Source organism: Martes martes, assembly GCF_963455335.1.
Source record: "Martes martes genome assembly, chromosome: 6".
Classification (NCBI taxonomy): Eukaryota; Metazoa; Chordata; class Mammalia; order Carnivora; family Mustelidae; genus Martes; species Martes martes.
Window position 1 is genome coordinate 57,702,668 of NC_137893.1, and position 26,844 is coordinate 57,729,511.

A 26,844-nucleotide genomic window follows, 5' to 3' on the forward strand; every position below is an offset into this window, starting at 1 on the left:
ATGTTTTGGAAGACTTGTCTCGTGCCCAGGCTGGAAACCAAGTTAAAATCGAGAGGACTTGGCTTTTTCTTGCTGGAGGTACCAAGGGTGAGTGAATGAGGCTGGTGCAAGGACCCAGTCTCTCCCTGGGGGGCTGTGGGAGGAATATGGCTAAGGGGGTACCCTTGACAATTCCAACTGGTCCCCGATCCATGCTGGGGTCCAGACAAGAGGAATGAAAGACAGGACTTATAGTTTCAGGGTGAGTGGTGGCTCCAGTTAACAGACCTGGGCCAATGTACGTAGCCCCGAGAAGATATAAATCTGGGCCACGCTCAGGGGAGTGGCATCAGTCTTTTAAAGGGAATGTCAAACAGCTGGATCCATCATCATTAAAATCCACATCCTTTGATTCTTCTCTGAATGTGTCCTCCAGTTGGTTGCTCTAACCAATACCCAGATCTTCCTTGAAGACACGGCTTCCTCCAAAACCTCCTCACATATGACCATTTTTTACTCTTCACATGTTGAATAACTGCTTTCTAGGTCCACATTACGTTTCTTCAGGCCTTTTCCTCTCTCTCCCCACCGAACTTCGAATCTCACACCATCAGACTCTACCACCCACTATACGGTCATCTTCTGAGCCCTTGGGTCATGTTCCCTTACTTTTTTGAAGAATGGTTCACCGTCATCAAGCTAAAACTATGTTTAAATCTCCATGATTTCAATACCCATGCAAATGTTCTTCCCAAACTCTGGCCTCTCAGTTCCTCGAGCTCCTCTCTTCCAGTGAACCTGTCCTCCAGCCTTGTCAGCCACACAAACTTCCAAATACCATCACCATCACCAATACCTCAACCCCTCCAACACTTCAATTTCAATCATCCTGCCTTCTGACAACTACCCCTACTTTCCCACCTACTTCCATTAGGACCCCAACTCCATCCACCCTTTGCTACCACAATTCATTGTTCCTCCCGCCTTTTTTTCTGTCTCCTGTACCTAACATGTCATCACTTCTTTTCCTACAAGCTTAGATGTCTGGTTCAATCATTATCAGCATGTCTCTGCCTCTTCCCTTGAATTGTTGCACTCTCTGGGCCAAACCAAGACTTCAACTCTGGTAAAATGCAACACTCAGCCGACTCTGGTACCCGTGCTTATGAACTTGAATGTGGCCAGGAGACAACACACAGCCTCGCAGATGGCCTCACATTAAGTTCACAGGCAGGCACCAGAAGTCATGTGGGACACTGCTTTGCACTCACACTACTTCCCTGTCCATGATCTCCTGATCTCCAAGCAGCTAGGGCACATCTTCTAGGATCTCCTCACACCTCAGACACTTCCTTCCATCCTCAGCCCTGCTGAAGCCCTGGCTTCTGATTCACTGAGATGACACAAGCAATCAGAATAATCTTCCTCGCCGAGCTCTCCCCTCACATCTCCCGAGCTCACACCTCACATCTGCTAACTGACATGAGATCTCCTTTTCTTCCCTCCAGGTTCTATAGACCACCTGTCTGTGAGTCCCGTGAAGACCCCAGCCCCTCTTGCCATTAAGACAATGACACAATCAGAAGGTTCAAGATTCATAAACAAGCTCAGGAAAGAAAATGTTCTCCAGAGATGTGCTATGGTCTTGTGGCTCCTGAGCACTGAGAGCCCTGATGCCGCCAGGTATCAAGGTAGAGCTGCCGGCCTTCCTCAGTAAATTCCTCCCCTCTCCTTCTCAGCAAACTTAGAGGAAAAAACAAAACATCTGCCCCCTCAGAGTACCAAAATCATTTTGTGTACCACTGCAGTCATGATTTTTAAGTCCATGTTCTGTGATACTGCAAATCTGGGAGGGCACTGGTCAGCCAGATTTATCCAGGGTGATTTTGCACAATGCATACGAGGCCAGTAAAAAGCTGTTAGAACACAAAGGATCAGGCATTTGGTATTTGGGGGCATCTGGAAGAACTAGCCTGAGAGGGGTTTCCCCTCCCCAGACTGACAGAATTAACTAACATTGAAATGTCAAGCAAGTTTACTAACTTAAATGGGGAACAAAGTCTAGCACTAAAATCAAGAGCAGCTCATCTGCTTACTCCAGTAATCAACTTATTTGTTATAATCAACAAGCCCCAAGCCACTCAACCCCATTAACTCTTACCTGTGGCCTGCTGGGGAGATTGGCTGAAAGAGAAAACAAAAGAAATCAGTTGAAGGAGCTCTGGTGGCCTTGCTGGTTCCCCGCCTAGAGGCATGCAAAACTGGAGGGTGTCCCCAGCTCCCAGCTGTTAAATGGGTGCTAATAAGAAAATAAGAAAGCAGAGTACCGCAGCAGAAGCATGCTGGGTCCATACGAAAATAAGAAACAGGTTTTAGTTTTTCATTTCTTTTCCTTTTCTTTCTTTTTTTTTTTTTTTTTGGCTATGTGTTTTAACAAAGACTAGTTTCTTTTCCCTAGTTTCTCACATCCCATGTCCTTTAAGATATAAAAGTTCTACCAAAATATGCAAAACATATGCTGGCTCTCTCAAACAAGTACACACCAAGGCATCAGTGGCTATTTAGTTTTGAAAATAAAAATCTCAAAATTTTCTATTGAAATCAGGCCATGCATTTGGTTTACGTCTCTGAACAGAGCAAGTTCTACATATTTTGTTGAACAGCATAAATCCTGACCAACAGGTGATGAGGGAAATGAAGGGCATGTGTCTTCAGGTTCTGCCACCCTTGGCTCACCTTGGCCCCAAAGGCCTAGGAAACTGGTGGCAATGTGTTTGCTCAAACAGAGGGCTGGCCTCACCCTTGGTAGTCTTGTGGGCCCTAAAGCGAATCACTGTGCTTGGAGGGCCCAGTTGGAGAAGGTGGACTACGGTAACAGATTTGCCTTTGCAGCTGGGCCACTCCATTCCTTCCTGGTTCTAGAAAACACAGCAAATGCAGTTGGCCTGTGGGCACTGTGAGGGCGGGCAGAGGCAGCCGGGTTGTGGGGGGTGTTCTGCCCCCTCCAGGAGGGTAACATCTGTTCTGGATCAAATAAGAATCATCCCTAATCATCTAACATGTTGCACTCCTTCCATCTCTCATTTTTTTGTGCTGAGAAGAAAAAAAAAAAAGAGAGAGGGAAAACCCATGACCACACAGTGGGTGCTTTGTGAGAAAAACAGAGTAAACAAAGAAGGGCAACTTTATGATGCCTGGACGGAAAGTGTGAGGCCCCTCCATACCTGAGGGAAGAATGAGGCTAAAATCCAGCCTAGTCCTACCAGATACATAAGTTACAGCAGGAAAACAAGAGAGTGGATGTCCTTCCCACTGAGCCACACTGAGGGAGCACTCCACTGCCTTAGAATTAAGTACAACCGAGACACCCACACTTCTCTTCCACATAGCAGCCAACCCCAACCAGAAATCAAATCCCTCTTGCTCCAAATCAGCATCATGAACCCTATAACTATTTTTTATTATTTTATTTTATTATTTTATTTTATTTTATTTTATTTTATTTTATTTTATTTTATTTTATTTTATTTTATTTTATTTTATAAGGAGGCTTTACACTGGGTGTGGCTTGAACTCACAACCTTGAGATCAGGATCCAAGCTGAGATCAGGATCTGGACGCTTAACCAAATGAGCCACCCAGGCACCCCTCACCCTATAACTCTCTATCAAATAGAAGGCTTTGAGTATTCTCCTGAGCAAACCGCACACATCTATTTCTAAAAGAAGCCAGGAAATCCTTGCATTTTAGTAGGTTTTGAGTTTGTGATAAACGTCACTCAAGTTTAATAAATATGGGCAATTCACAGTGAAAATATGTCCATAGATAAAAAATAATTTTAAAATCATTTAATGGTCTGTCAGCCAAAAATATTCAGTCCTAGTATCTTGTATATTTGGATGACATAAATGAAAAAACTGAGAAGAATTTACATAAAAAGAAGTGTTAGAGCAGCCAGTGAAAATTTTAGTATGTACATTAGTTAATGGGCACCACAATGAGGTTCCTTTCATTAATGCCTTGTCAAGAAAAGATGAAAATGCCTTCCTTTCTGCTCTGAAATGTAATGTAAATAATTAAAAGAAGACTTTAAAAGGCAATAATTCAAGGATGCGATCAGGAGCAACCGGGATATTAACTTGAGACACAAATTCTAAAGTGTTATGCGCTACAGTATACAGACTCAGGAGGGGGAAAATGCCATGTTTAAGTAGGCAATTCATGCAATTAGGATTTATGAATACAGCTTCGTTTTAATTCCAGGATTGCCAGGAGTGTAAATTCAGTTGTGACCATGCTAATTTTTAATCCACAAAAGATCAAAAGTCAAGATTAACATGCAGATCAATTCATTGTATGCTGGTGACAAGCAGTTTTAAAGTTCTCATTAGTAACAGGGGCTCAAGGGATTGGTTTGGCATTGGGAGAGTGCCAATCTGATTTGCTTAGAAAAATCCTCCAAAGGTGGTCAGGAAGCTTTGGGAATGCAAAAGTTTATTAAAAGATTTGCTAGCTGAGCAACTTAAAAGGGGCAACAAAGTAAATGAATCCTATAAACCGTCTATGTAGTATCTAGGGTAAACTTTACCAATTAAACCTTCCTGGTTAGAAAAAGGTAATCATTCATTCATTCATTCAATTCAGAAACATGTATTGGGCACAAAGTCTAAGTCAGGTGCTACTTCTACTTTGCGTCAATTTTTAAAAGGTTTAATAATAACTTTAGATGCAATTAAATTAGGTATTAATTTTATAAATAAGTAAATCCATCCCTTATTTCTAGGGAAAGCTGTTCTTATCATGGAGATTTTTATATTACCAAAGCAAAACATAGAATATAAATATGAACAAGAGCAGACTAAAGCCAAATAACAGAATCTCAGAAACCAAAAATAGTAAGATGTGAAATTCAGAGGATTATAAAAGACACCATCCATCATTTCTTACATGGGATATACTTGAACTCTTCAGAATAACACATGACTAGCAATGCTCGTGCATGGAAAATTATAACTAATGTGAAAAATTTGTGGATGTACGAATGTAAGACTAGGAGAACATGGGGCCCCTGTCCTATGAAGGAATCTTAGGGCACGGGTGGCAAGGGCACCAGGCAAAGAGGGAGTTTAACCTGTCGTGTAGGTCCCACTGAAGGGATATGTTTGTCTCAGGAACCAATGATATCCATTAATCATTAATGAGATTCCAAGCAATAGGAATTTTATATGAACCTTTAAGGGAAGCCATAAAGTGAGATGAACATATTTATCTCTTTTTTTTCTTTATTTTTGTCTTATTCTTATGATTATCATTTATATTTTTAATTACATTCTCTTCCAAAATAAGACAGATTAGTCTTTTATACTATCTAGATACAAGAATATACTACGGAAAAGATTTAAGAGTCACTGCTTTATGACAAACTTTAAAAAAAGACACATTATGCATTTTTAATATAAAAATGTGAATATGGAAACTATACATCCATAGTCACTGTAGAGCATTTAATTCAACATACTTCCCACCCTAACTCTCTGACAACTGACTTTCAGATTGAATGTGTCCATCATAACATTAAAATGCAAACTTCTAAACAGGCTTTGGTTGATAGAATTTGTTCTTTACTAATTATTAATGTATTTGGATTTGAGCGGAACTAAAAAGTAGTTTCATTTAGAAATTTAATCTTTAAATTCTAGGTTTTACAGTGACTATGATGAGTTCTTGTCTAGCCATTAAGTAACATACATCCCTGAATTAAAACCCCTAGAAAACCCAACCTTAATATGAATGACTTAATGTGCTCATCTACTGTGGCTCTTAGCCTAGAATAGAAGCAACCATCAGATGGCATACGGGCTTCAAATGGCCCTCTTAAGCCTCTGAGAGAGTCTAGAGGGCTGAAAAAGTGTGTGTGTGTGTGTGTGTGTGTGTGTGTGTGCATGTGTGGGCACATGTTTTTTGGAGAGTGAGTGTGGGGACTGACATATAGTAAATACAGTTCATGAAACTTTGAGAAGTATAGTCACAGACAGTAAATGGAAAATGACACATTCCCAAATATAAATGTATTTACATGTTTATGGAAACTGCACTATGTGCTTTAGGCAAATACTTCTAAAAATTCAGGGAAGACTATATTTCAAATAGCTATTTCCGCTTCCTGCTAATGATGGCATTTTTATAAACTGTAGAATTGTATAAGTTGAAGCATATTTTTTTAATGAAGTCAGTATATCTTATTTAACTACCTTCCTGGTAATGCCTTTTTTCATCGCTTAGGATGGTATCTTATGAGGACAGGATGAAAAAGGGTGATGTAAGAAGCTGTTTTATAGATATACTACTATATATATACACACACACACATGCACACACACATACATATACACGCACAAATATACATAACATATAATATATATATATATCATATAATACATATGGTAGTGTATGTACATGCTAAAATCTTAACTTAGTGGCTGCCTAGGTTTAAAAATCAATTTGAGAGGAAATCACCCTAAAAATCATAAATAAAACATTCCTATTTCTTTAAAAGGTTATTTAAAATAAACTGCAGCATCGAGCAGTATGCACGCATGCAAGTAAGTGGCTTCTATTGGAAAGAAAACAAGTGATTCTGGGGAAAGCTCACGGGGAGGTGGCAAGAGGTTGAAGTAAAAAAGTTTGCTAAAAAAATCAATAAATAAGAACATTATGTAATTTCCTCTGGGATTTTGGCTGCTTTCATTTGATTATTTTCTAGCTCTTGGTGGTTCATATGGAAAAGTCACATGGTTATAATCTGCGATGTCTTCAATTATTTGGCCTTTATGCACTGACTATTTTATTTCATGAGCAAAGAAACCAGAAAAAGAAAATAAGAGAGAGAAAAAAAACCTGAAAATAATCCCCTTCCGGAACTGAATCTGATGACATCAGAGAATAATGTCTAAAGCGAAGAGAGTGCAGGTGCCTGGCTGGCTTAGTCAAGGGAACACAGGACTCTTGACCTCAGGGTTGTGGGTTCGGGCCCCACATTGGGTGTAAAGATGACTTAAAAATAAAATCTTTTTTAAAGAAAAGAAGAGAATTACATCAGAAAAGGTTATTTTCATGCCTCGTTTGGTGTGCTGCTAAAAGCTCTTTTCTGAAGTAATAACATGTTTGTTACGAGAGTTTGCACTAGACAGGAAACTTCTCATAAAGGGGTTTGTCTTGTTTGCCTTCGCGATATCATCCATCAGGCACAACGAAAGCTCTCCGAGAGCAGGATCCTCACCGCAGCCCAGGGACGGGACGGTATCCAGCCTGCGCTTCATTTCCTACTGGTTTTTGCTATCCTACCAAAGAAGACAGAGGGCCCCAAGCAGGAAAAAAGACATGGATGGGAACAGCGTCCTGACGGTGCTGGGGTCCTTCATACTCACGGCAGCAAGATGGAAAAGTACTGTTGATCTGCTCCATAAACTCCGTGAGGTCCGTGCCAGTGTCCTGTGGGGGAGCCAGCAGGTCCTCCGCCGCTGCGACAGCAGAGAAAAAGAACAATGTCAGGCCTTCCACCAAAACCCAACATGGGCAGAAAATATGAATCCTGGCCTCTATATAGCAAAGTGAAAATCATTCTCCTTAAAAACAAAAATTTTAGGCAATAAACCATTTTTGTATTAATTTGTTGGTAATATAATTTCATATCAATAAGATGTATTAGATGTTTCTGTTGGAAGCTTCCATGTACCAGGGGCACATTTATGAGTGAAAAGTAATGTGGTTATATTATTTTAATATATTAGATGGAATGCCATTATTTTATACTCTGTTTTTTCATATAAAAAAATTCTGTCAGTTTCTTTTTCCTTCTTTATTCTTGGAGACTCTGGCATGGGCTGGCTTACGCTGACACAAATCTAGAGGTGTTTTAGAAGATACTTGTTACTTTGATGTCCTTAATTCTACAACCAATAAATAGCAAAATAAGTCACCTATTTAAAACAATTAAAATAACATTAATATTTTAGGTTTTCCTCTGACTAATATAGCAAAAGATATCTTAAATACAAATTAATTTGGTTAAAATATGTGGTCCTCAGTAAAACTTTAGAACTTAAATTTCATCGATAACAAAATGTCATTCCTGAATGCCAGCTGACAGAGTCCTTCTAGTAGCAATGACATGCCCCTTTGCAACCAATGACAGGCTGGGTGAGACCTTGGCAATGATGGGGTGGGGAGGTGGCAATGTCTATAAGGACTAGCGTGGGAAAATGCAGAACATTCAGTTGCCAGACCTGAGCAGAGAAAACTCTTCTTGGTATAATACACTTTAGGATTATATTCTGAATATATACAAATATAAATTTTAGAGATGGAAAATATATTTTTTAAAAAAAGAATCATTCTGAAGGCAAAGCAAAAAGTAAATTGTTGCACATACCAAAAGGAAAGAGCACTTTTTTTCATCTTTTACCAAAATTCAATCCACTACTACACATTATAGAAGCAAATACATTATAGATGATTATTCTAAGATGTTTACTTTTTTCATGTTGTTGAAATGTCTTTATATGCAGTTGAACACAAAGGGAATATGAAATTCCTTTATGCTCCAAGACACTGGTGAGTAAGAACACTATTTAAAATGAAAGACAGGGGCATCTGGGTGGCTCAGTGGGTTAAGCATCTGCCTTCAGCTCAGGTCATGATCTCAGGGTCCCAGGATGGAGCCCCACATCAGGCTCCCTGCTCAGTGGGGAGCCTGCTATTCCCTCTGCCACTGCCTGCCACTCCCCCGGCTTGTGCTCCCTCTTTCTCTCTCTCTGTCAAATAAATAAAATCTTTTAGAAAAATAAAAAATAAATAAATAAAATGAAAGACAAGCAAGCGGCGACGCTCAGAGCAGAGCGGGGGAGTTAGCCAGGTCTTGGAGACACCAACCTGCTTGGTGGATGTGAGGGCCAGGGTCGGGATCCAGCGAGTAGCTCAGGGCAGCCTGCTGAGGCGAAGCCCAGGGGGAGACGCCGTTGATTCGGGGATCAGATTCAGGCTGCAATCACATTCAGGGGTTAAAGCAGAGGAAGGACTCAATCGCGAAGGAAAACATTTCTGTTTCTGACTTCCATGGATGATTAAATCACGTCAAGTTCTTCAGCCGCAGACATTTAGAATACCTGTTTTCATCAGTTTGGTGGGCTCACCACTACTTCCCCTGAGTGCTGAGTGGTCTGTCCCCTTCGATTGGGGCTCCTAGAAGAGCTCAGCTGGTTATAACGTGAGATTTATTTATCAGTGTCAGCTTCATCCCTCCATTTTTCTCTCCATGATGCTCAACCAAGTGAATTTAGAAAAGGTTTCATTCATCTTTTAAAAAAAAGGAGCACCGTTTCTCATACGGTAAATTCATCCAATTTCAAAATCAGCTCATTTCTTTATTTAAATCAATATTTAAAGGCCACACTGGAGTCGTAAGGACACAACTTTGGATTCCCATGCTTGAAACTGCCACTCAGAACCTACCTGATTCTGAGCAAATTTTATAAACTTCTAGGCCTTGGATTCTTCATTTATAAACTGGGGATGGTAAAAAGAATGCTGCTGTCACAGGAATTTGTGAGGAGGGCGATCAGTTAGGATTTCCACTGAGATTATTAGAACAGAATCTGACACATAGTAAACACGTTGTAAACCCACTCTGCACAAAGCTTTGAAATGGTCCTGGATACATTGACAAGTGTGTGCTCAAATTAGAAAGTGTCATCCATTTTACAGGGAACGCAGAAATTACAATGTTTTTGATGCCGATTTTTCCATTAAATTTGTATTAGTTGAAGTCTGGTGGTTTTGCCAGTTTTTACTGTCAGGTGAATTTTCCATCTACTTCTGGCATTCATACTAAATCATTAAGAAGAGATAAGAGGTCCACAGTCTGGGATATACAGAGCCATTTAGATATCGGCTATCTCTAAAAGCATTACTGTGCAATTCTGAAGGCACATGAGCCATTAGGCAGCTCTGTCTAATGGGATGGAGAGAATCGGGGGAGGGGAGGGGAGTAATGGAAACAGAAGAGCCGTTAGCTCTCCAACGGGCTATGGCAAATAAAGGTTTCGAGCACAGCTTCCCTCTGCAAAGATTCTATCACTGCACTAGGCTAATAATAACACTTCATATTTTAAATCAGAGATTTTAAGAGAAAATTCATCCCTCACACAGGCACCACAGAGAAACTTCAAATTCACAGTGCTTATAATGTGGCACCGGAGAAGACTCAAACATTCCAGAAGGCTTAGGGAAAGCCGGGCTTTGGGGTACTCTAGGGAAACTACTGTTTTCTAATGATGCACAATTTGGAGACCCAAAGTGAGCCTTCCCTAAAATAGTCCGACGCAAATCCTGAAACAGCAAAAGACATACAGAAAAGTATATGGTTTAAAGGTGAGATCTCTGGCCTGCTGTGTAGGTAATGCAGAAATCACACTGTTTGGGATGATTCTGACAAGTTAAAAGATACAGCAACTGTGACAAGATGGTTTTCTGACATTTGAGAAGATCACTGGAGGAAAAGTTGCTTCTGCCTTTGGTTGGAGAAGTCCTTTCTGGAGAAAGGCACTGCCTAGTCACTGCCTGGGACCCCACACTGCATAGGCCAGAGAAAAAGAAAAAAGATGACATGAATGTTGATGTCAAGGATTCTTCAAGAAAGAGAAAGTCTAGCCCCATCTGTGGGGATTCTACCCAATATGCACCTGCTACCCAGACATCTTCCTGACTAATTCTGTGACGTGACTCCTATTCTTTAACTGCTAGATGTAATCAAGTACTTAATCCTCTATAGTATTGTGTCTTTATGTGCGATACTATCTTCTTGTAATATTGTACAATCTTACTTTGGTCCCTAATAAGACTGCAAACACCAAGAAGGCAAAAACTGTGTCTGATGCTTCTTATATATCCAAAGAAGAGTATTTTTCAAAACTGTGGGCTAATATCCACTGATGAGCTATAAAATTAATTTGGTAGGTGGCAATCAGCAAAAAGAAAGAAAAGAGAAAGAGATGAAAAATGGGAGGAGGTACAGAGAAACACAGGAAAGAAGAGAGGAAAAGAGGAAGGAAAGAAGGAAGGAAGGGAAGGAGGAAGGGAGGAAGGAAGTTAAAAAAATAGAAAATAAGGGAATTTTTTTTATAATGGCAATTATTATGCTGTATTCCTCATACAGGTATGCATTCATCATAATGTAAGTTGTATTTCTTATTGTCAAGAAAGTATGCAAACAATTGCCATAAACTATGGCCTGATGTTAGGAAATGATAGCTGCACATTAATAAGCATCTGCTACTGAATTTCATGAAAATAGTTCCCTGGAAAAAAGGCTTTAGCATAAAGAGCTCCAATGGCTTCCTTCGCATTACAGCATGCCCACATGTAATTTACACGGATGTATGTTACAGGGTCTCTTCCCTTAAAGGATTCAGAGCTGAGACAGATTTCCATATGGTAGAATAATGGGAAATTCCATCTTAAGTGGGGCAAACACACTTCTGGAGTAGTGGCGGATGGGATGCTTCCATTTGAAGAGTGGAATTAAGCATGGAGGTGAGAGGCAGTAAGTGAGCCTCTCTGCTGACGCTGGGACAACCCCACCCCCACCCAACACTGACAGGCTGGGAGGGGGAGGGGGCGTGGGCACCACCCCGAGTCCCATCACTCTACCTGCTCCAGCAGCTGGCGAAGGCGGTGGAGTTGAGATTCAAGCTGCTTATTGTGATCTTCTAAAATCTGCATCCTAGCCTCCAGCCGACCTTTGTGCTGCCGGAGGAGTTTTGCTTCTGCTATGAGTTCTGAGTCCTCAGATGTGTGGTGAGGAGACACGACAGAGTCTGGAGGCGACCCGACGGGGAGCCCCCTTCTCAGGTGCTGCTCCTTCAGCTGCTCATACTCCACCTGCAAGTTTCTAGTGCAGAAAAGGAAATACTGGAATCACCACCTCGTGCATCGTCTTCTCTCTGAAACTGCCCATGAGCTCCAGATTTAACTCCAGCATCTTCTTTCCTCTTAGGTAAAAACATCTATTAACAGTGAGATGAGTAAGCAGGAACAACACTCTAGCTTTAAGCAGGTGTTCTAACAGACGTCACCCCTCTGGGAACCCTCCTGTGTGTGATCTTTAGCCAGTGCCCTAGCTTGTTAGCCTACCCTAAACTTGGACTCCACCTGGGTTTCTTAGAACACACTTCTGAAAGGAGAATGGATAGGGATCATATTGAAAGTATCATTCAAGACTTTCCTTTTAGAAGTTTGCCCAGGGGGACACAGCGTCCTCTCCCAGGTCGGACGCACCTTTGTTCTTCCTCCAAGTCGGCAATGATCCGTTCCAGTTCTCCACGTTCTTCCCGTTCTACCGATTTCAGGATCTGAGCTGGACTCTGGGGCTGGCTGACCGGGGACTCCCCTCCGAGTGTCTGACAGTACTGTTGGATGAGGGCGTGCTCGTCCTCCCTGGGGAGACAAAATGGACATAGGCTGTGGCACACATCTGGAGGTGGATGTCTCTGGTTGTAAGGGAAGTAGAAACAACGATGATAAGGATGGCAGCTGGGCTCCATGTCCCTCTAACATCCCTTTAAAACTCTAGGAAGGGGATGCCTGGGTGGCTCAGTCAGTAAAAATCTGCCTTCCACTCAGGTCATGATTCCAGGGTCCTGGGATCGAGTCCTGCGGTGGGCTCCCTGCTCAGTGGGGAGTCTGCTTCTCCCTCTCCCTCTGCCTGCCGCTCCCCCTGCTTGTACACTCTCTCTCCCTGTCAAATAAATAAAATCTTTTAAAAAGGTAAAAATAAAAACATGAAGTGCTACAAAGATATTTATCTAAAAGGTATGTGTACTACACATACCAACAACTTTATGCTTTGCCTTTGACTAACCTGTATATATCACAAAACCTCAGAAGAGATTCTATTCAGCAGAGGTACCAAAGAAGGTCCACCACTTATGTAGTTAATAGAAAAGATATTTTAGGCAAAATCAGCAACTGAATACTAAATGAGTAAATTAAAATATTTAATTAAAAAAAACTGCTCTAGACTGTTTGTAGACCCCCAAAACTCATAGATGGAAGCCTAACTCCCAGTGCGATGGCACTAGGAGGCGGGGCCTTTGGGAGGTGATTAGGTCATAGGGGTGGAGCTTCATGGACAGGATGGGTGACCTTAGAACAGAGTCCAGAGAACTGGCTTCCCATCTCTGCCACATGAGGACACAGTGAGAAGAGAGCTATCTATGAACCAGGAAGAGGGCTCTAACCAGATTCCAAATCTGCTAGGACCTTGATCTTGAACCTCCCAGACTCCCAAACTGTGATAAATAAATGTCATTTCTAAGCTGCCCAGCCTATAGTATTGCATTATGGCAGCCCACATGGACTAAGGCCTAAATTGATTTCACTGGCTTTAGTGTTTGGCTGAAAGCCATCTTGCAATGTTTTGTAACCCACAGAATGGAAGAATATAATCCTCCTACCCTTTCATTTAAATAACATAGCAAAAATTTTAACTGTAGATATTTATAAAACATCCACAGATATTTTACTTGATATTATCAGCATATCTTCACTAGGATCAATCATTCTGCATTAAAACAAGAAACTACAGGTCCTTAAACCTAGACTCTTCTACTTTTCTAACTACTCATCTAATGAATTAGACACATGAATCACGTGGTAGAACTAACGGTTGCCAAAGACAGAAGCATAACGAGATAGACAAAACTGGCACATTCTTGAGAAGGAAGGAAGGGCCTGGGAGCCCTTCTCTTCCTTTATGGGGAGATCCAGTCAGATCTCCCTGGAATCACACAAAGGACAGACTCCCTGGCTCCTGCCAGCTGGAGTCTCTAGCTATGGAGTGAGTACTTCAGCAGATTGGACCTAGGCTGTTTTCATCATGTCTGGTAAGCAAATCCTGGAATCTATGGATGTATAGGATAGGGCTTCAGGAAAACAACACGCAAGTAGCGCTGAAGGTATAAAATAGAGCTCCGTCATGACTGCATCAGCCCGTCTGACAGTGATGTGCCTGCAAATGTCCCTTAGAGCCCTCTTCTGTGGCACTGGGGTCAGAGCACACTCGACTGCAGTCCCAGAGAGTCTGGGGAGCGGCGGAGGCCCTCTGGGACCTCAGACTGGTGCCTGGAAGCTGCCAGGAAACACCCAGTTCTCGAGGTTAGGATCTTTGATTCCTCTGAGTCCAACCTGAAAATGCAACCCTGTGTGATCACAGTTTACTGAGATGAAAAGGGGACTTGAACTTGCATCTGGGAGTTTGTGAACTCATAGAAAAGGGGTGTCCTGAGCCTTGATAGCAGAGTGATATGATGAAGCAAAGGAGAAAAATGACTGTTATCCCAGCAGAACAGCCAAAGCAAAGGTTCAGATGAACTACTGATTGATTTCTTTTGTTCCTTTATTGGTAACCCCTCCCTCTCTCTAAGTTTATACATGGAGTATGTGTGGACATACATTTAACAAAAATAAAGGTCATGCACATTGGTTAGGAGCACAATATAACACTGATATTGAACCTCACCATCCCTCTATCAAATTCAATGGGGAAGGGGTAGAACCATCACCACCCAGTGAGAAACCAGAAATAAGGAACATGGATCGGATAAAGACTGAAATAAGCTAGAAATCACCCTTTGATTACCTTTCTGGAGAAAATGCAGTGTCACTGAAAAATAAATAAAGGAGCCTATGGAAGAATTGCATGCTTATTCCTAACTGTGGAAGGATGAGGATATGAGGAGGAAACAGGTAGAAGACCAGGGCAGAGCAGCAGCATTCAAAAGCCCCTGGGCTGCCTGTGTCGCTAAGTCAAATAGAAAGGGTGTGTGTGAGGGGTGGGCATTTTCCTGATGGGAAATACAGGGCCAATACCCTAAACCTAATTCATTCATTCATTCATTCATTCACTCACTCACTCACTCATTCATTCATTCATTCCATGCGCAGTGTGGAGCCCAGCATGGAGTTTGAACTCACGATCCTGAGATCAAGACCTGAGCTGAAATCAAGAGTGATGCTTAACGACTGAGCCAGGTGCCCCACTGACCCTAACCATTATGAAGGACAGAGGCTGGCGATCAGGCTAACGCATCAGCACGCAGGGACACCAATTAGCTGCTAAGGATGGCAAGACGCTAGGTCAGTGATCCTTATCACGGCCAGTGTTTGCAGGTACTTTATCCAGTTCAAGTAGAGATAGAAGTAATGGCAAGAGAGGATAAAAAGTAGAGATCTAAAATATAGAGGGAAAAATACAAGGCATAAAGATACAGTGGGCATAAAAGAGAGGAATAGCAAAGTAAGGGTATAATGCAGTATTTTGTAACTATTCCTTAGGCTGAAAAAAATGTATAGAAACTAAAAAGGCTGAGTATCCAAAAAAATTAAATAACTAATAACAAAAGAAAAAACCCCACGAAATTTCTCTATTTTAAGGATAAAGTGTCTCAAGCAATCAACCAGAAGTCAAAACAAAACAGTAACTCTTGCAAGAGAAGCAAAAGGTTTAGCCTCCCGCCCTCTATAATACCTGATGTCAAAAGGCTAAGGAGCAAGGTCTAGAGCCCTAACCCAGCCATTCCTGTGACCAGCCGGACCATGCAAATGTCCAGCGAAGCACTCTGTCCACGAAGCAGAGAACGAATGAAAGAACAAGCAAGGATAATGCAAAACAGAACAAAAGTAGATGTTAACCTCAGGTATGTCGATAAATAAGAAGTGAACTGATTTTCACTTTGGTTAAAAAAGCCACCACATGTATATATACACAGTGGAATACTATGCAGCCATCAAAAGACATGAAATCTTGCCATTTGCGACGACGTGGATGTAACTAGAGGGTATCATGCTTAGCGAAATAAGTCAATCGGAGAAAGACAACAATCATATGATCTCTTTGATATGAGGAAGTGGAGATGCAAGGCGGGGGGGGGGTTGGGGGGAGGTAGGAAAAGAAAAAATGAAAAGATGGGATTGGGAGGGAGACAAACCATAAAAGACTCAATCTCAAGAAACAGACTGAGGGTTGCGGGGGGGAGGGGGGACGGGAGAGGGTGGTGGGGGGAAATGGACATTGGGGAGGGTATGGGCTATGAGGAGTGCTGTGAAATGTGTAAACCTAGCGATTCACAGACCTGTACCCCTGGGGATAAAAATACATTATATGTTTATTAAAATAAAAAAATTAAAACTCAAAAAAAAAAAGAAAAAAAAAAAGCCACCACATGAATCCTATGAACAATTCACCTAAAAGGAAGTTGAGGACTAAAAGTAAAAGTTTAAAAAGTATAAAATAAGAACAAGAAGAGTCAAAAGAAAACTCAAAGCCTGTAGCTATCTGGGGTGGGGTGGGGGGGTGTCCCCATGACTTGATCATGGATCCTAGCCCAGAGCTCCGGCCCTGTCACAGGCACCATCAGACCCTGGAATCCCTTAGAACATTCGTCCCAGCAAGCGTCTGACTCAGGGGCTATACTCAGTGCTCAATATTAGCACCTACTAGTGTTCTGTTTTCAAGATTTGGGGACTAGTGTCTGTGAAACAAATTTACACACAAACAAGTCAAAATTAGATCTGAGATAAATTTTGTTATAAACATTGACATAGCTTCATTTCTTCTAGGGAGTTGATAGGGTTTAAATTATTACTGTAATCACCATCATCACCACTATCATTATATCCTTTCATTGAGGTATCCAAAAGGGATTTAAGGCAATTTCTAAAAAAAAAAAAAAAAAAAAATCATTTATGTATAACATATAATTTCAGCCTTAAGTATTTCTCACAGATTATTAGTCCTAAGAGTTAAATATAAAAGTAAATACATTCAAGTTCTTAATTATACATACTAAAAACCAAAAGCATACCCTTGAAAGACAGATAGTACGTGAGGTACCAGATGAGGGCCTTTACATGTCAATAGTGCTAAAATAGAAAAGGTTGCAAAAATATAAGTCTGCACCACTGAAATACCATTAAATGGAATATAATTATATATTTAAGTTGTACATGGTAAACAAAATCTAGATTACGAAATTAGTATGTATCAGATGACAGAAGGACTGTGAGTCATTCAATGACCTTTTGAAAGTAGACAAGACATAAACAAAAATAACAACAATTTCCCTCCTCTCAAGGATTATTCTGTTCTAGGCTTCAGAGGTGCAAACAGCAATGCCAGTGCAAATCAGACCCAAGTTTGATCTTTGCACATAAGACAGTGTCACTCAAGGGCAAGCAGCAGATGGAAGGAGACACCCTAATGGCAATGGTCTAAGGATCTGCCCTTGGGTTCCTGAGATTCCCCAGGACTATCCTGGGTCCTGTTTTGGTTTGAGTCATGGGTGTGCAATTCCTCTTTCAAAGAAAATTATTATCCTCAAAATTAATGGCTTTTTAATTTGTCCAAAGGCAGATTTTCAGGAGGAGAGGGAGCACCGGGAATTGGGTCTATGTGGGGGAAGAGCCTTGGGACTGATTCATGTCTGGGTTGGGGAGGCAGCTGCCCGTGAGGCACGGGAATGCAACAACGAATTCACCAGCTTCACAGGATGAATGCTGTCGGGAGCCAGGGACTTGGTTCCATAGACCACTCTGAGGGACAGAGAAAAGCCCAAACTGCAGGGCAGGATGGCTGCTTTTGAAGATACAAATGACTACAAAGACCTTGGGTAATTTAAAATCACAAGTTCAAATCTCAAAATTCACACCCAAAAGTATTAGGATTTCTTTTATCACCTACAGTTGAGATCATCCCAAACCACATTTAGGAGATCAGTCTTGGAGGTACGGAGTTAAAATATCTTCTAATTAGGTCTGAACTGTGAAGCCGAGGCGTGGATGGAGAATGGGCAGGATTGGGACAAGGAAAGTGATGACCTCAAGGAGGACTGCAGATGCTCTGACCACCCCCATCCCCACCCCCACTGCAGGGCTCCCATCTGGGAAGCCTTCCCTTCCCACATAGGGGAGGCTTAACCGTGAGGTGGTCAGCGGTGGTCAGGAGCGCCTGTGGCTGCCTGGGTCTGAATCCCACGACTTACTAACGAGTGAGACCCTGAGTGAGCTCCTTAACCTCTCAGTGTCTCAATGTACTCATCTGAAAGATGGTGGTTACAGAAACAAGAGTAGCATCTCAAGGGGTCTCCGAGGATTAAAGAAGCAAGGACAGATGAAGAGTTTAGAGCAGTAGATTATTCACAGAGGGAGAGTTGGTGGTTGTTTGTGTATCACCCTTGTTGTTATTCAAGAGACCTAATGACATTTTTATGACCTACTGGAATAACAAAACCTCCACTCAAAGGACCTGAAGGAAAGGTTGAGAATTCAGGAGTGAGAAAAAATTCCAAAATGTAATGTAGAAGTTTGCTATTATCTTTTTTTTTTTTTTTTTTTGGCTTAAGGCACTGTGAGTTAGCTTTCAATTTTTCCCAACAACAATACAAATTGCTAATAATCTGAGGCTGGTGCCTCAAGATGGACCTACGAGTGAAGCGGAAGAGCCAAGACTTCCTTGAGAAGCCACCAACCCTCGCTCTGAAACGGGTGATCCTAGTGACTGGAAACTGTCCTCTATTGTCTCAGGATTGTGTCATGACCCTGTCAGTGCTGGAGATTTAGGAAATTTCCAGGGAAAGGCCAGGGTTGGAGTACGTTACGTACTTACTGCTTCTACAGTAGGGTCCTGTAGGAAGCAAGAAAGCTGAAAGCAAAGAAGGAGGAGCACAGCATCCTGTTCAAAGCAGTGAAGATTTCTTCCTGTGTCTTGTGATCCAAGATGCTAATTTACTAGATGCAGAAACACATAAGAACAGGCGGAGGAATAAACAGTGGGGCTTGGTTCCTAACCTTTTCATCACAAACCCTGTGGAGTGCCATCAGCCTGAAGGAGGTAAGAAGCACCCTCCTGGTAAGACTCTATCCACTGGGAGGAAAGGTATTTATTGCAATATGCGGAACAACTACTCAGTGTCAAGTCAGCAGTACCGGCTAAAATGGAAATGCTTACATGAGTAACTGTTATACACTGAAGTGAGCAACGGTGACCACTCCAAGCCAAACCGGTGGATTCCCGAACCAGCGCAAGGCTTCAAGGACTCAGAGTCCTCGTTTGCAATCTCACTGGAATGGGACAGTAACTGCCACGGTCATGGGAAAGGAACCCCAGAATACTCAGTAATTCAAGCTGTGACAGAGCAAAGGACTTCCAGGATTGGCTTTATCAAAATAACGTTTATTAACATAGTCCCTGAGAAAATATGAACACACCAGTGACTGGAAAACGATTTCTCTTTAGTGGCTACAGATACATTCTTATGTTATTAATTTAATTGAATATTACATTTAAGGGAGAATTTCTTTCCTTGCCTTTTCCAGTATCAGAGGTCACCTGCATCCCTCTATTTGTAAAGCCGGCAGCGTGGCGTCTGCACATCTCTCTGTAGCTGATCTCTGCTTCTCTGGCTGTATCTTTCTCTAACTGACTCTCCCTCACTCTTATAAGGACTCATGAGATGATATGGGGTGCACTTAAATAACCTAGGATAAGCTCCCCAACTCAAGATCTTTAACTTAATCACATGTGCAAAGTCCCTTTTGCCATATAAAGAGACCCATGAATAGCTTTCAGGAATTAGGATGTGAAGTTCTTTGGGGGTCTTGATCTGTCTCTCAAAAATGCCCTCCAGGGGCACCTGGGTGGTTCAGTCATTTGAGCATGGGACTCTTGGTTTCAGCTCAGGTCAGGATCTTATTAGGGTCATGAGCATTGGGCTCTGGGTTTAGTGGGGAGTCTGCTTGAGATTCTCTCTCCCTCTGCCTTTCCCCCTGTTTGCGTGCGCGTGCGCGCACAAACACACACACACACACTCTCTCTCTCTCTCTCTCTCCCCTCCTCAAATAAATATATCTTAAAAAAAAAAAAATGCCCACCCAATGTTCTTCCTCTACAAACACTTATGAATGGTTCTTTCCTTGAGCCTGTAAAATTCATGGGGATAGTAGTTACATCTGTGGACTTTGACCCCACTGGGTGTGTGCCAGTGGCACACTGATAAACATTTAAGGAGCTTTCCAAAAAACAAAGGAATAAAATGGTTCTGAATTGTAGCTTTTGCCATTTCTAGGGTTTAAATACTTTTATCAAGGCCAATTTCAAGCTAATGACTTTACTGAAATGTAGAGTTTGGAAAAGATACACAGTGGTACACCATCTGACAAATACAATAAATTACTCCAAGAACACAGATAATAGTAAAACAAAGTAGAGTAACGAGGGCATGATGGGGTTTGAGTATGACTTTTGTTTTCATTTTAATCTAATTTAGTTAATTGTAAGTGTATACGAATTAATTTCTATAATGGTTCTGTTTAACAAACAGACTTAAACAAACTTCCTGAAAATGTAACAGCTGGCTCTTACACTGGCTCTAACACACCACGGATGGTAGATAAATAAGAAATATTTTTTGGACAAGATGAATGAGTTAATGTAGCTATGTGATAGTATATTAAAATGTATTCAGCTGTTAGTCATCTGATTATTTTTTCTTTTTCTCAGACATCAGTATTAAATTTTAAAATGGTGTTTATTCTAACTTGAAGACGGGATGTGCTAAATTTGAGCATTACCTTCACTCTGTTCACAGGACATGACCAACACATTTTAAAGAATTTAAATTTGATTTTCATTATTTTGGTTTTAATGATTATTTTGTATTCCATCTAATTCTTTGACTATTATCAACCTTGTGGAAATCATTTAGGGACTACTCAAGGTATCTAACTACTTTATATAAAATATATGCTAGTAGCTAAATAGAAACAAACATTATAAATATGCTATTATCTTGGTTTGGGAATTGTTTCATATTCATAGTACATGAATAATAATGTATAAATCACTACTGTATTCTTGTAAAGTATTAACAGGATAATGTCTGAAATTTAAAATTGAAAAACCTCCTGACATTTTTATTTATAAACTTAATGATAGTAAAACAGTTTTTAAAACATCAATAAAGAGGCGCCTGGGTGGCTCAGTGGGTTAAGCCTCTGCCTTCGGATCAGGTCATGATCTCAGGGTCCTGGGATCGAGCCCCACATCGGGCTCTCTGCTCAGCAGGGAGCCTGCTTCCCCCTCTCTCTCTGACTACTTGTGATCTCTCTCTCTCTCTCTGTCAAATAAATAAATAAATAATCTTTTAAAAAAGGATATAAAACATTGATAGGGATTTATTCTATATTAGAGTGGGTAAGGTACTTACTACAACTTGGCTCTCTCCGTGATTTTTTTTTTTTAGTATAAAACATCTGAGTACTATGTTCTGTAACTTTTCTGGCCTCCTTACAACTTCCCACCAGATGCAGACAACAGTGAACCTACCTAAGTCAAGTAAACTTGACATTACTGAAACCTTTTAGACATCATGCAAAATCAAAAATTCTAAAGGGGTGGGGGGAGGAGAAGTTCCAAAGCAAGACGACACATAATAGTAGGACAATCAGAGATAAAATATTTGCCTAGAAAGTTTTTAATTATTTTTGTAAAGTCAATGAGACTTTTCCTAATTGCTAATATAATAAAATATTGGCAGAGGAAATAACACTTTTCAGCAAAGAGTGGGGAGTTATAGGTCCAAGCTTGTGTGGGTCATAGTTGTTAAATGGCAGGGATTATGGAGAAAAAGTGAGCCAACAGACAGAAGAGGATTTTATAGAAGGGCATGTATTCTGTGGAAATACATTTGTCGAATCAATAGGAGATATCTGACAAATGGAATGAATATCTATACACATATTTATAAATAGAACAGTCTGATCTTTCTGAGGGAAATTAGTTGACAAATATAGGATTTTTTCATTAAATTATATGAAACTAAATAAACATATCCAATTTATATTATCAAGGCTTGAAAGCGTAAAACCCATCTAGACATTTCTTTAACCACACTTATCAATTTTGATTGGGATCAAATTCAGAGCCATAATCAATGAAGATTATTTCCGACAGCCATGACAAGACCTGGCCTTCCCCAGCAGTGCTAATTTCATGATCTACTTACACACTTCCTGTGGTAGAGCTGCTATCAGTGAGGAAAGATCCATTAGTCCTTTCCATCTGGGCCAGCCTAAAAAATGAAAATAAAGAGGTTCCATCACATGGCCCCAGATGGCATGGTCAACTGAGGTACTTTCTCTGTCATTCTCAAACCATCATAATCCTGACAAAATAAGAAATGGTCCAGATCTCCTAATAAGATTGGGAATTTAAAACAACATTGAATGTTGAGCTACCTCTCAATCACCACTCCCTTCAGGCTTGTAGGCCTTCATCTTTTACCATGCTATATAGACCCTTAATTCACCTAGGCTCCTAACTTATCTCCCAGGCCCTAAAATGGCCTCCATTCTCACAAATCTGATTATTCTCCTCTCATGTCTAAGGACTCACCAAGACCCCCCTTTACCTAAGATACAACCCAACTCCTTAGCAAGTGGGGCTTCAAATCAGACTTCAGCTTCTATTCCTTCATTCCTCACTCCTTACTCCTTTAAACAAGCCATGTACGTTCCCAGTTCAGTGCTTTTTAGTTTGCTTTTCCATTAGTCTAAGCCTACTTCTTCCCAGAAATTCTATCTGGCCAAGACGCAGTTCAAGTATTACTATTTATACGATGCTTGATCTAACCATTTTAGGAAGAGCTAGTTGCTAGCCCCAGAGACACTTCCTATACACTTCTTTTCTGAAAGTTTGTGCATGCCAGCAAGACCAGCCTATACTCTATATTATTCAGGGACTCTAAAATAAACCTCTATTATAATGCATTAGCATACATTTAATTACATATTGTAACTCATATGTGCACAATCTCCTAAGAATACTTTCAGTTCCTATGCTCATTCACTGAAACAGGTTACAGTATCGAAATCCTGCTTGTCTAGCATTTGGATTCTCATGAGCTCCATAATCACGCCACAGAAATTCACTCTTCCCTGACTGTAGAGCAGGTGTTTGGTAAAGCACAAATCACAACATGGAAAGATGAGAACCCAGATTCCAAATATAATGGAGCCACGACTCTTGCAAAACATCCCTTAAATCAAGGCACGCCAATGACAGAGGATTCATACCGAAATAGATAACATTCTGGGGGGGGGCAGCACAGGGGAGGGCTCCTATCAAGGCCTCTTACCGTGTGGCATACTGTTCAATTCTGGAATGGGTGTCATCATGAAACAGCTGAGGAGACTGTGAGGGGCTATAAAAGAAAAAGCAAAGAAACGGTATTATGCCTAAATATTGATCGACGTTACTATTAGGACTGTTAGCTTAGTTAAACAGTGAATTTGCCATGCAAACAAACCAGGAGGATTGTTACCCAGGAGGCAGACTGTTCTTTCAGCGCAAGAGTTTTGTCATCAGCCCCATGCTAATGACATGGATCAGAGTACGGGTAGTGGCTCCTGGGGATGGAGCTGTGAATACTCACTCATAGTGCTCCGGCCACATGCTGATCAGTGTGACAGGACTGCAGAGGGGGAGAGGGAAACAGAAGTCACAGAACTAGCACTTGAGAGACACTGCAGACAAAAGCAGTGGGAAGCTGGAGGAGAAGACATTCTCAACTGTCTTCCACTCTCACGTTTGGTGGCCCTGAGGTGGACCCTGGGGAAATCAAAAGTAGCACAAGTCCCTGTTTATCTTAGACAAAATGCTGTGCCTTCAAGTGCCTCGGGGGCTTTTCACAGATATTACAGCATATTTGTTACAGGACAGCAAGCGCATCTTTAAATAGCCTCATTGGAAAAGAAAAAAAGAAACAAAATGCTCTACAATAGCTCAAAACCATGGAATAATTGAAAAGATAATGCTCCATGATATACTGAGAGATGATGCAACCAGATTATGTTTTTCCTGGAGAAGAAACTTGGGCAGAACTTCCAAAGACTACATTATATATTGATGGCAGAATTGCAATAAAATGAGATTTTTCTGATTCTTTGTTCAGTTTTAAATGTAAAAATTCAAATCCAACTGGGCACAAAGTATTTCAACCTCCCAGAGGCACTGAAAGAAGATGTTACACCTAGATCCTCTCCCCTACACCCATCCCAAATTACACATTATCCATAAAGGTGAAAGCAACTAGATGATGGTACACTTTCTTCAAACAAAATTGTTTCTGGAAGTTCAATCTGTGAAAATGATAAGGAAATGTGTTCTGTCTCTATCTGGACCTTGACCTTCAGTACCACTCCCAGCCCTGGGGACACGCCAACCTCAAAAACTGCCCAGAAATCCCCACATGTCCATGAAATATCTTTCAAAAACAAACTGAACGTAATGAAAAACCCTAGTTTTTTTTTGTTTTTGTTTTGTTGTTGTTGTTGTTTTGAGGAGAGTAAGGGGAGATGTGATGAATGCGGGAATTTAAAAGTCTAAAGAAAATTAGTTCTTTATTTAATTAAATAATTAAAGTCTCCTGCCTAAGCTCAAGTTGATTGAAACAAAGAAGAAGGAAAGTTTAAATTATTCTAGATCGACTTGATTCTGCTATTTCTATTATACACTAGAAACTTAAGAAAAAGTTAATGATCTCATTAGCTCCTACTGGGTAGCGCAAATTAATGTCTGAATAGCAAAGATTAAAAGGAGATGGAGGGCATCTTATTGGGCTAAAAAACTATGACTATAAGGACCTACTTTCAAAAATAGGCATTGAGCCAGTCTATTTGTAAATAGACTTAATCATGCACATATAAGCTAGTTACAACAACAATGAAACAACACAGTATCATTCAATCATGTTTTCATCATTACTTTTCCTTATCTCTGAGATATGGTTGTTAAATGTCAAGTGAATAATGGGTTATAAACTTTCCAAAAAATAGTAGTTACTCAGAGAAAGCGTTTCTAAAATTTAAGAGGACTACCACACCTGCGGCAAACTTTAAACACAAGAAAAAAATATATTTTTGATCTTAATTGAACTTGGAAAAGCTTTGTGAAACTACATGACTGGTTCTTGTGAAGTTAATTCAGTTAGCACAAAAGTGACTCATTGAACTAAGATAAGAGTGGCAGAGGTAGAAAGCTGAACTGAAGAAGTTCTCGAAAGTGTTCTACATATTGAGAACAGAGAATTCTAAGAAAAGAAATAAAGATTAAAAAAATCAAACTTTAGGCCTCATTGACCTCAAAGTATTTTGACTTATAGAAAAAAAAAAGTTGAGTGATAAATTTTCTCATTTAATTCTAGGAGATAAAAACAAGGCAATATCCCCACTGCATAGTTAGAGTCTATAGTTAAAGGGGGTTCAAAATAAGACACAGTTAATAATGTAGCCTATCCCTGCTTTCCAGAGCTGGGGCTGAATGGGGTGTTTGGGTTAATTACACACTAATATGCAATGAATTAGACCCTACTAAATAAACTTAATATTATATGAAATATAATCCAGACTTTCCTTGAAAATTGAATGATTCTTTCACTGCCTTAGGCTTCCAGTGTTTTGCCTTCTTCAGTCTGTTTGCCACAGAGTAGGTGTGGTCCCGGTGTGCTCTCACATAGAAACCTTCAACGGTTCCCTCCTGTTTTCAGGATAAAATCCGAACACCTTGGCACCACTTACAAGGCCCTTCATTATGTGGGTCCTGCTTCTCTGTCCACTCTCATTTCATGCCACTATGCCCAGCTTCCTACTCCAGTTCCCCACATGATTTTGTCTCTGGGCTTTTGAAAACACTGGATTCCATTGCCTAGAAACTCCCCCTCCTCTCCTCCCACACCAAACCCTGCACGACTGGCCCTATGACTCTTCCAGGTCTCAGTTCAGCTGAGACTCACTTCCCCTCCTCCTCCCAGTCCATGAGTTGGTTCTTGCTCCAGTAAAAACTGGAAAGGACCATGAAACTCATCTATTTCAACTTTAACCAATACCAGGCAGAAGTGTCTAATTCTACTTCTTTAACTTCTAGGGAAACCAAACTACCTTTTATCCAATAGTAATCTCTCACAATTCTCAAATGACTTTTGCCACTATCTTAGCTTGTTTCTTTGGTTTATTTTCAATCAAGTTACACTCCTTTATTTTGATTTATTTTTTGAAAACTCTTGCACATATAGTTACCAAATTAATTGAATAAAATCTAAGCATGGGTTTGCTTACCTCCTTTTAGAAATAACTCCTTTTTCCCCTAAATCCCCTCTATGTATGCATGTATAATTACTCGATAGGGGTAAGACATTTACATTTTGCAGGGATGAAAGAGAAAGACGCAAAAGAAAATTCTAATCAGCTTCCTAAATAACTTCAACACATTTACCACTTGACTAGTTTTTCTCCAATGTTCTCCCACAAATAGGAGAATAAACGAAATCAAACTTTACTACCCACTCACATAAATTGTTACACCAGAAGATTAAGTGGCCCTGTACTAGAAAGGGCTCAGCAGAAAAATGAACTATACCAACTTCAAGAATGTGTTCTAGAATTAAAAAAAGAAGAAAACATGCCCACTCTATCCAGTATCTCATAAATCTTTTTCAAAAAGCATCTCATGACATCCGATTTAATCTTATACTCCTTCCTTTCTTTCTCTTATTTTCCTTTCCCTGAAAATGCTGGTAAATTGATGATTGGTGAAATGAAGCATTTTTAGAATTACAGCCAAAAATCACAGCACAAAATTTTTATTTAGTATGCTTTTGTGCTCTTTTTTTGTCTGAGTGACTTTAACTAAGTCACTCAGAATAGAATGATTGATGTCAATGGTTATTTTGACATGAAAAGGCAAATTATCAAAAATAC

The 26,844-nt window shown here is 40.5% G+C and overlaps 1 protein-coding gene across 2 annotated transcripts in view; it reads right to left on the reverse strand.

Moving 5' to 3' along the window:
- Positions 1–26,844, reverse strand: part of UTRN (utrophin) — a 498,673-nt gene that overhangs the window by 2,380 nt on the left and 469,449 nt on the right. Inside the window, exons 67-74 of one of the 2 annotated variants that reach the window (XM_080807218.1) lie at positions 23,523–23,561; positions 23,226–23,291; positions 22,095–22,160; positions 12,313–12,471; positions 11,686–11,926; positions 8,911–9,019; positions 7,407–7,499; positions 2,141–2,163 (exon numbers count right to left, since the gene is read on the reverse strand). In XM_080807218.1, the coding sequence (XP_080663344.1) occupies positions 2,141–2,163; positions 7,407–7,499; positions 8,911–9,019; positions 11,686–11,926; positions 12,313–12,471; positions 22,095–22,160; positions 23,226–23,291; positions 23,523–23,561 (796 nt within the window). The remainder of the gene's footprint in view (positions 1–2,140; positions 2,164–7,406; positions 7,500–8,910; positions 9,020–11,685; positions 11,927–12,312; positions 12,472–22,094; positions 22,161–23,225; positions 23,292–23,522; positions 23,562–26,844) is intronic. The other variant, XM_080807219.1, reaches the window with a different exon arrangement.